At 36.3% G+C, this 10,020-nt stretch overlaps 2 protein-coding genes across 2 annotated transcripts in view; both read right to left on the bottom strand.

Moving 5' to 3' along the window:
* The window catches only part of LOC141845188 (poly [ADP-ribose] polymerase 1), a 57,634-nt gene extending 51,335 nt beyond the window's left edge, over positions 1–6,299 (bottom strand). The window contains exons 1-3 of the mRNA XM_074733244.1: positions 6,116–6,299; positions 4,908–4,957; positions 4,550–4,754 (exon numbers count right to left, since the gene is read on the bottom strand). Coding sequence (XP_074589345.1) covers positions 4,550–4,754; positions 4,908–4,957; positions 6,116–6,259 — 399 coding nt within the window. The 5' untranslated portion in view covers positions 6,260–6,299. The remainder of the gene's footprint in view (positions 1–4,549; positions 4,755–4,907; positions 4,958–6,115) is intronic.
* A 1,380-nt stretch (positions 6,300–7,679) lies between these two features.
* LOC141845384 (putative pectate lyase 15) lies at positions 7,680–8,266 on the bottom strand. Its single transcript, XM_074733448.1, has 2 exons — positions 7,884–8,266; positions 7,680–7,839 (listed from the first exon to the last, which is right to left on the bottom strand). The coding sequence occupies exons 1-2, from the start codon at positions 8,264–8,266 to the stop codon at positions 7,680–7,682; spliced, it is 543 nt and encodes a 180-aa protein (XP_074589549.1).
* Between the last annotated feature and the right edge of the window lie 1,754 nt (positions 8,267–10,020).

Genomic DNA, 10,020 nt, shown 5'->3' on the forward strand with positions numbered 1-10,020 from the left:
TCATGACTGGTCCCAAGCCCGGATAAAGAAGGAGGGTTGCGTTAGGTTGTCAGCCAGCATCGAATTAAGGCAAATGTTCAAATATGAAACCAAGAGTACACCTAAAAGGCTATGAAGATTTTTTTCCAAGGATAAATTATCCTACAAAGCCATTGTAAGATAAGAAAATAAAAGCCAAAAAGACTTTTTTAGTGAGGAACAAATTATCATTTTATAAGAAAGACTAGGGGTAAATGCAGAAAATTTGATAACCAATTAATTAAACAAAAGTAATTTTCAAACAAAAAATAAATTTATTGGGGTAACATAAGCTTATTCTGTTGTAGAAGTTGGTCGCGCAAGTGTCTTAATGACAGGAAATGATGTCTTCCTCAAACGTGTCAAAATCTCCATGTTATAATTTTACAGAGTGGGTGGATCAATCTATAAAATATCTAAATTTAGATATGAGAAGCATGTTTAGAAATTGACCATTAGGCACATGGGTAGCCGAAGGAGAAAGGCAGGGTACAGTGAGGCTTCCTCTAGCCATCATTGTTGAAGGAGGCAATGGCCAAATCTAAAGAGAATACAAGGACTCTGATGGATTCAAACGAACTGAAGTGGCATTGGCAGCAGGAATGGTGGCTAGGGATCTTGGAGACAGTGGTACTCTATAGCACAAGGGCAAGGAGAGAAGAGAGGAAGCTCGGTCTTGATATAATGCTCTATATTAATGCTAGGATGACCATAGCATGTGTCAACTACCATGATGCAATAGTGGAAGGAAGCGAGGAGTGTTAGAGGGTGCTTTTGGCATCCTCTACAGAAGACAAAATTAGTGAGGCACAAGAACACGTTCCTTGGGCTGCGATCTCTGAGGTGGAGGACAGTGGAGCACTATTAGAGCCTGAGGCAAAGATCTTCGGCTTATATGGGCAAAAGGTTCTTGAGGCTCAAGCATTGGACTAGTGGTGTTTAAGTCATGATAGAGAAGCAATGAAATTGCTCACTAAGTAAATCATTGAAGGATATAGTTGCATGGTCGGATGGGACACAGGAGTTCATGAGTAGGGAGAAGCAAAAGATGCCAAATCACGAGTATCAAGAACTCATATCAACGAGATTGAAGTCAGAAATTTTGGCTCTAATACCAATTGATATAGACAAAAAACAACTAAATTTGCCAAAAGGGAAAATTATTTAAAAAAAAAAGATGATTTGATACAAGCAATCCTAAGCTCTTCCATAGGTCCAGCAATGAGATCTTTTATAGTTCTCTGCAAAATTATGGCTTGGTTACCTAAATGCTATACAAACTTCCAAATAAAGCTAAACAATTATTTTTAAAATAAAATAACAAAATTAAAATTCTAAGCATGTAGTTAAGCCAATAAAGAAGATACAAAGTTTAAGTGTGTCAAAGAATCTTCCATTTGCTCAAATGTTCAGTAAAATTATTTTTATAACTGTCCCTGCTGATCTACCACTATTTACCAACAATTGCTAAGAAAGATTTAGAGCTAAGAAAAAATCATGGAGGAAGCCATGGAAGTCATCCAAGTGCAACCTTTGCAATTGTTTAAAGCGAGAAATAGCTATTTTTTTTGGGGAAAAAATCCCTTTGTGCCCACTAAGACAGAAAAATAAGGAATTGCTTGAGATAACCATTAGTTTTTTATTCTTTCGAAAGAGTATACCATCTTTTACAACTTGACTACACAGTTTGAAGGCCCATTTCTTCCTTAGTTCAGTTTGGACCTTCTACTAAATTATAACACAATCATCTACTACAACTTCATGAGTCCACAAACTAGATGACTTCTCACAAGTAGACAACTTGTCCACCGACATTAATATCAAATCTCAATCTCCTTCTAGCGTCATCTAGTAGAGATCAAGAATGTCACTCATATTTTTATCATTGCAAATTCTTGTCCAACCCATGTTTTCATACAATCATATTTCCATAAGTAAACTAAGCAAATATTGCACATGCTCTATGTTAGTGCAATCATGACCTAAGTGGTCATCTTCGACCATCTTGTTTTGATATATTTGGTAAAGGGTTTGAGTTGGGTCTACATGTGTCTTTGATGTGTTTTGGAGAGCTCGTGACTATGCTGAGGTTGAGGATCTTGATGATGACATGACGCGCCAAGTCGACACGCATAGTGGCTTGGAGGTCTGTAGAAATTGAAGGTTGCATGAGGCAACTGAGGGACCGTTGGACAAGAAATATTGAGGTGGTGTTGAAGCAACTCATAGAGCATCACTTAGCATGGCCAAGTTGGCAACTCAGTGGTTCGAATTCCGTAGAAATCATAGAAGGATGAAATGGGCATCTGAGAGACCGCAAGACAAGGACCATCGAGGTTGCAATGTTGACAAAAGCCAAAAAAAGGCATACTATGTATGTGAAGTGTGAAGGATCGGACGAGGAGCAAGTCATTGGTTCACTGCATCCGAGAGACAAAGAGCATTGAGGTTGCAATGTTGACGAAAGCCAAAAGAAGGTGAACTATGTAGATGCAGCATGAAGAATGGGAAAAGGCACGAGGCGTTGGCTCAATGCATTCATAGAGGTAAGTAACTTAGCAAGAGACAACCTCAATGGCGAAGTCGAGTTGCATATAGTAACTCTTAAGTAAGTTGTTGTAGTCAAGTGACTTATATTTCGGGATTCATTTAGACTCTTACTTAGGCGTAAGACTAGTCAAGGTTTGACTTCAATCGACTAATAAGCTTAGTCGGCTAGGAAGTTGAGTGGCTTGATTTATTGAGAATGGCTCTATTTAATATCTGATTGGGCTCAGTTGACTAGGTAGTCATCCAATGTGTTGTATTCGACTGGTCAGTTGATTAATTTACAACTCGAATTTAAAAAAAGATCATTTAAAGAGAACATATAAAGTATTTGATTGATGGTGTGCTGAGTCAGCTAGATTGCCAATGAGTTGACTAGATTCACCTGCTGCCTGGACACTTAAATGTGTTGACCGGCATTAATGCAGAACAGTTATTGGAGCTTATCCATGGCCATTTGAAGGGCTATAAAAGGAGAGGAAGAGTTCAATAGACAAAAACAAGCTGATAGGACCTGAAGTTGTCAATGGCTAGGAAGGTAGTAGCTTCTTAAATCCCTTGAATTGTCAATGGAGCACCCGAAGTCAGTAGCTATCTATAATGAGCCACTCAATATTAAGCATCTAACTCACCTAAATCATGATAAAGCTGACATTAAAGCATTAAGCTAAGATACTTTAAGATCACAAGTCAAGCTCACTCTTGCTCTGTGCTCAAAGGATGCAATGCAAACAAGTCCAAGTTGAGAATTGTTTAAATACCTCATAGCTAAGTTCTTATGTTAATTTTTCTCCACTTGAACATGAAATAGTGTGCTGCCTCAGGATTTTGATAAGTTCTGGAGCCAAAATTAACTTAAACAGGTCAAAGGGTTAACAACTAAACTAAGTCAGGCTTTTACTGTTTAGACCAGCTTTATTACTCGTCCAGACCTCAAGTTGTCTCTCTATCAAGTACCAAACCACTGAAAATCATAGTTGGAAGCTGTTTAAAATGTCCCTATAAAAATTGTTAAAATCGGTTGACAGCTAACAGGCAGTAGACTGCCTCTTAATCAGTTGACGGCAAGTTAACAGACGCTTCAGTTGGTCTGGATCAATTTGCAACAACTACTCTGTATCGTTAACATTGGCTTCCTAAGAGGCTATTTTTCTATATTTTTAGTCATTGTAATTTGAATCCGTCCATAACCTTAATTAAGGCACTTTGTGTAATCCTCAATAAATTTCCAAATAGAACTAAAGCATCATCATCATCATGATCATGAAGCCATATTTGTCCCAAGTATTTGGGATTGTCTTCATGCATCTTATCCCTCCATTGAACTCTACGATGGTTATAATATCCATATCAATTAAATTATTTTTATTATATTCAAGAATTTTTTTTGGTCTCTATCCCTAAAGACCTTTTTCACTCTTGTGTATTCAACTCTTCTAATTATAAAAGCTATTTGAAGCTATTTGTTGTCTTTATATATGGTCAAAATCATCACCTATTTTCTCTCATTATCATTTATTAGAGCTACACCTAGTTAATTTCAAATATTAATGTTTTTTACCTTAATTAGATCCAGACATCCATCATAGCATTTTCATTATCCTATATTAACTTTTTGTATAATCATCTATACTGCGTTAATTTTTCGCATATGTTGCTTCCAAATTGTCTAACACTCGTTCATAAAGTTTGGTAGATAAATTCACAATCTATAAAACTTTCCCACCTTAAAAGACACTTGGCATTCACATAAGACTCCAGAAGCTCCCCACCATTCCAACCACCCATTCGTAAACAATTAACGGTATATTTATCAAGAAAACTTAAACTATATTGATTAGTAGCTTCATCCTTTTTGAGCATTACCAGCCACATAAGTGAAAAATTATCCCTCATTTGATAAGTTAAGAATTACTATAACCAAAAATATGCTTAAAAGAAACAGTGTTTCACATAATTTTAAAATACATAGAAAAATACCAACCGTTCCTTTCAGAATCTTCTGGCTACAATGTCTGCATGTAGCACGAGAAGTTTGGGAAACTTCAATGGAACAATCATTATCAGCAATTGTAGTTGCAACTGTAGTGTCAACTGTACTACCACATGAGTCTCCAACCTGAACAAAACTCTTTATCCTGTTTTGATCATCCCAACGTAATGAGTCTATGCCTTCAACATCATCGAGGCTGGCAATGAAGAAAGCAATAGTGAACACTAAAGGTAGCAAGAGAGACATCAAAAAATGACGAGAAACTCATATGTTGCCAAGATTCTACAAAACAATGATTTAACAAGATGTGAAACAATATTGCCAATAAATTCAACAATAAGAAGCATACGATTTTATCTGGTTTTTTTTCTTGAAGATGCAACCAGCATGATTCCACATCTGCAGAGGCAAACATAATTATTTAAAGGATATTGACATAATGTGTAAACTTTCTCCATATATGAAAGAAGCATATCTTATGAATCAATTGCATCACCACCAAAGACATTCTAAATTTGATCAATTACGAACACAAATCACTTGATATAGCCACTCATTTAGCACAATCATATGTATAGTTGTTGAACTACCAGAACCAATAAACAATAAATTTTACTCAAGCAATAGTTGGAAATGCTAGAACAGAATATAAAATAAATTTTACCAATAGCCATCAGTTAAGACCTCAAAAGATTGACTGTAAAAGAACAGGAAATAAGTTAGGAACTGAGCTATGGGCATGATCATAACAAATAAATTCTCTAGAGTGACAACCAAAGCAATTAAAGATGGGTAAGAAGACTTTACTCAACATAGTTGAAAAGGGTAAGAAGACATAAACCCTAAATTTCATCACGGGCCAATGGTTAAGATCCACAAGAAGACGTTGCACACAATTTGATAGAAAGATAAGAACCACATAATTTAGCCTAAATTGTAGGGAAGTGTCAGCAGTCGTCCTATGGGACTCATATATTTTTTTAAAAAACCATTTCTTAAGCATAAACTATATTTTCTAAATTTAATGAATGTAGTAGATAGAAGAAATGGAGAAAAAATAACAGAAATTCATCTCAGTGATATATTGAAGTGCAGCTGTGTATCGATTCTGGTTTTCTCAAAGTTTTAGGTATCTCAAGCACATCAGTTCAATATATTATCAACTATCAGCTGCCAATCCGAAACCCACTAAATTCTCTTCAGAGTATATTCATGTCTGGAAACATCTTGATTAAGAAAAGCTGCACAAAAGAATGAACTATAATAATGTGCTACAAGTCAAAGTAACTCATATGATCTCGCAATAAAAAGACTGAAAGATAGGATATTGATGGCTTCACATATGAAAATTGTAAAGATACTATTTTAGATTTGACAATCAAAAACACATTTTCCCCAATATGGAAAAGCAAGAGAAGAGCAAACAAGGGTTAGCAAGAAATTCATCTCTACGTGGCAGAAATTCGTAAGGCTGGTCTCTCTTGTGCTGCAAGATGGGGAGAGGGAGAGAAAAAGGATGAAGCAGAAAGGGAGGAGAAAGTAGGGGTTCGATCTTACGGGCATGAATCCGTCGAACTGGGTGGCAGTGACCATCTTGCCAAGGCGTAGTTGTTCCTTAGCAATGGGGGACTTGCAGGTCTTGCACGAAGACCGTCCGGACTTGGCATATTCGGCTTTCCATGGCTTCGGAGGATTTGCCATTGCTGGCGAGACGACCGAGGAACTCTTCCCCGACCTAGAAACAAACGGGAACGGCTTGAGGGTTTATGGACTCAGGTCATTTTAAAAGTAAGTAAATATTCAAATAAGCCCCAAAGTTTTCTTTCTTAGTTTTTGCTAAAACCTCAAAAATTTCATGATCATCAAGATATCATTGAGATTAGACCGAACTAGAATTCGAAATTGATGATTCAAATTAATTAATTTGATGAATTTCATTTTCAAGGATGGTTATAACTCACTATTTAGAATCATTTACAGAATCAAAGTTCATGAATTCATTTATCTTTTCTTCTTCTACAACTCTACTCTATCGTAATCAACTCAACTATGTCTCAAAAATATTAATAATACATATCTTCCAAACATAAAACCCATCACACGATTTAAAATCATTTACAAAATCAAATTTCATGAAATTTGTTTATCTTTTATCATTATTGTCTTAAGGAATAACCTTTTACTTATTTTAAATTTTTACTCTTATAATATTAATTTCTTTAGTATTAAACTTTTCTAAAGTTATATTCCTTATATCCTTTTTGAAATTTTTATTTAATCATCAAATAATACTTATGTTTTGAGTTAAGAGATAAAATAAATTTTTTTATATACTATATTATCTCAAAAATTAAATGTCTATTTTACATTAATAATTAACTCAATAAGTTAAAATTTTGGAATAATTTTGAGTCTTTTATGATTATCATTGTAAAAATATGAAGTAAAATATCAAAATTAATTTCATTATTTATTTTACTAAAATTTAAAATATATATAATAATTCTTAAATTTTTATATGAAACCTCAAAATCTTCATAAATATTTTATTTATATTTATAAAAATTATAAGGGACAATAAAGCATAACAGCTTTTGAATACAATCCAATGTGAATGTGAGGATACTATGGATATATAGTCATACCTAACCCCATCAAGGATATCAGCGTTCATGGTGAGTTGGTCATTGCAGCAAAAAGTAGAATTTGATATCTCAGCGGTCCCACACGATCGATCTTACGATCATCTGTAAGGAGGTAATTTGAAAAACTGTAGTTCGCCACTACAAGGGAGGATATTGCCTCGACTTCGTCGAAATTCGACTCTTATTCACTACAGTAAATCTATCTTGCAATAACCAACTCAATCATATTCCGAAGGTTATGATGAGCTGGTCATGCTATTAGACATAATCGAGTTGATCATATGATAAAAATGTTACAGTAAATAAAAATTGAATTTGGCAAAACCGTGTGAGTGTAACCTCTCGCCGCGTAGAGACCTGTTCCAATTTCTTAATTTACCTCTTCACTATGGAGCCAATTGTGTGAAACGTCTGCATCAACATATGATTTTTTTTTATCGTAGTTCATGATGAGCTGGTGGATAAGCACCATAGATTTACGGACTACGCTCTCTAGCGTACTTGGCCTCTATCTCAGCCCGGCCCTTGATGCAACTAAGAATGCTCCGTTCACCATCACGTCCCCCTCCGTCCTCCAATTCCACCCACTCCAATCCTGGTCCTTCGTGTCTACCCACTTCACACATGCATGCCCATCTATCCTTCAAAGAAGAGATCTACTTAATTTTGTAAAAACTCGCCTCTCTAGCATTAGGATTGGTGGGGCGATGTAGCGGTTTCCCGGGCTATTAATGGTGGGGTTGGCGCTACTGCCGATGGCGTACATCTCCCATGAGGTGAAGTCGTTGTTGACCACGTTGAAATAGCCTTGACAGTAGCGCGGCATGCGCTGCACGAGTTCCTCCCTGAAGCAGTTGAACGTGATGGTCACTTGCATCCCCGTGTCCAGCAAGTAGTCATCATTGTGGCGTAGCAGCATAACGTCATTGTGGTGCGAGAAGTGAATATTGGAGATGGTGATGGCCGTGAAGCCCATGATGGTGTCGATAAGGTCGTCGGCATAGTGAAAGAGCGCAGTAGTCCACCCAGATCTTGTGCCCGCCATAGATGGAGATGTCATCATCGTCGTAGTGCGTTTGCCAACCGTAGTGCATCGGAGATTGTGAATACCTTGAGGCATGTGTTTGGGAAATCGTGTCCTATGTGATTGGGTTTGACCTTGAGTTTTGATATTTGTGTAAAGGGTTTAAATTAAGCCTTATGTTATGTTTTGATATATGCATTTAAGTTGAGTAGGAACTTAGTGGGACACATATGAAGCTTGGAGATCTCATGACTTGACAAGGCCAAGAAATGTTTATGACCACCTGGTGCAACCAAGGCAACATGGTTATTGGCTTGTAAGCCCATTGAATATTAAAGGAGGTTGTATGAGACAATTGAGGAATCAAAAGATGAGAATCACTAACGTCGTATTGGATTAACTCGTGGAGCATAACATAGCGTGACCAAGTTGGCAACTTGGTGGTTTAAGATTCAATGGAGCTTGGAGAAGAATGATATGAAACATTTAAGGGAATGCAAGATGAAGAACATTGAGGTGCAACATTGATGATAGTTGGAGAGAAGGTGAATCACGCATGTGAAGTGTAAGGGATGACATGTGAAGTGAGTCATGTAGGGAATCCTATGCAATAAACGATAAATCACAGCGAAAAAAGGATCCCTTGAGCGATCCATGCGAAAGAAAAATATACAAGTTTATATCTACATAATCCTATATAATAGGGTATACTTTTGGTGCATGCCCTTTGCTTATCCCGCTCGTCCAAAGTTTGTCGGATCTCTTGCACGTTCAAGTATCCGTGTCTCTATGCGTATCCATACTAACACTCCTTTGGAAAAAGTTGATTGTGCTAGCAACCCTTTTGTGTAGATTTGGCCAAGGAGAAGAGGGTGGCAAGAAGATGAAAAATCAACATGACTTTTAAAAAGAAAAACTCTTTTTATACCCAAGTCATGAATACCAAAGGTTTTTAGGCTTTCGGTATTCTCTCATCAATGCATGATTAATCCTATTATTCATGCATGATAACTTCCTCTTCTTCAATGCATGATTAATCTACATTAATCATGCATGATGAATCAACCTTCATTCATCAACTTGATTTAATTTGAGTCTAACTCAAATTCAACCAACTTGAGTCTAACTCAAGTCTTGGCCATCCAATGAGCTTAATTATTCCTTTAGTCAAACTAAAATGAACTCATCTCTAAAATAGAATGTTATTTATATGTGACCCAATAGGTTCTCGTAACGTTGACAATGTCTCTAAAATCCATTTTAGAGACATAAGCAATGAGTGACATTTAGCAATGCATTATTGTTACCCAAGTAATAAGAATGTCGAGATCGGACATAACCTTCGTGACTATGATAATGTATGACCATGTCCTTCTATCCTTGATATCTAGATTGATCAATGAGCAAGTAGACTCACTCAAACAAATGAGTTCAATATCTCATATCGACTCATTTGAGCATGACTATGTATTTCGTGGTATTACTCTATCAAGAGGCCTTAAGATATCACTTCCGTTATATGGGAGGAATAGATCTCATCTACATCACTTACATCCCTCCGTATAATTTGTTACATACCCAGTGATCGCCTTTATAGTCCACTCTATTACGGGTGACGTTTGACGACATTAAAGTATATATAACTCCATAGGTAGGGAAGCGTAGTGATTTTAGATCTAAGGACCAATAGTCATATGAGAAAGTTTATGACACTCATATAACGATCCATAAAACTTTCTTATGACTGATCAATTCAGTATACATTCTCTAATGTATATCCATGTGTCAACTCG

Source organism: Curcuma longa, chromosome 14 (genome assembly GCF_044706935.1).
Source record: "Curcuma longa cultivar G26 ecotype Majalengka, Jawa Barat chromosome 14, ITB_CL_G26_1.1, whole genome shotgun sequence".
NCBI classification, from domain to species: domain Eukaryota; kingdom Viridiplantae; phylum Streptophyta; class Magnoliopsida; order Zingiberales; family Zingiberaceae; genus Curcuma; species Curcuma longa.

Excerpts from the sequence above, each read along its gene's own strand:
- LOC141845384 (XM_074733448.1), bottom strand. The coding sequence starts at position 8,266 with ATGATGACATCTCCATCTATGGCGGGCACAAGATCTGGGTGGACTACT. Across the intron at positions 7,840-7,883 it reads CCAATCCTAATGCTAGAGAG|ATGGGCATGCATGTGTGAAG; the intron begins GCGAGTTTTTAC and ends TTTGAAGGATAG.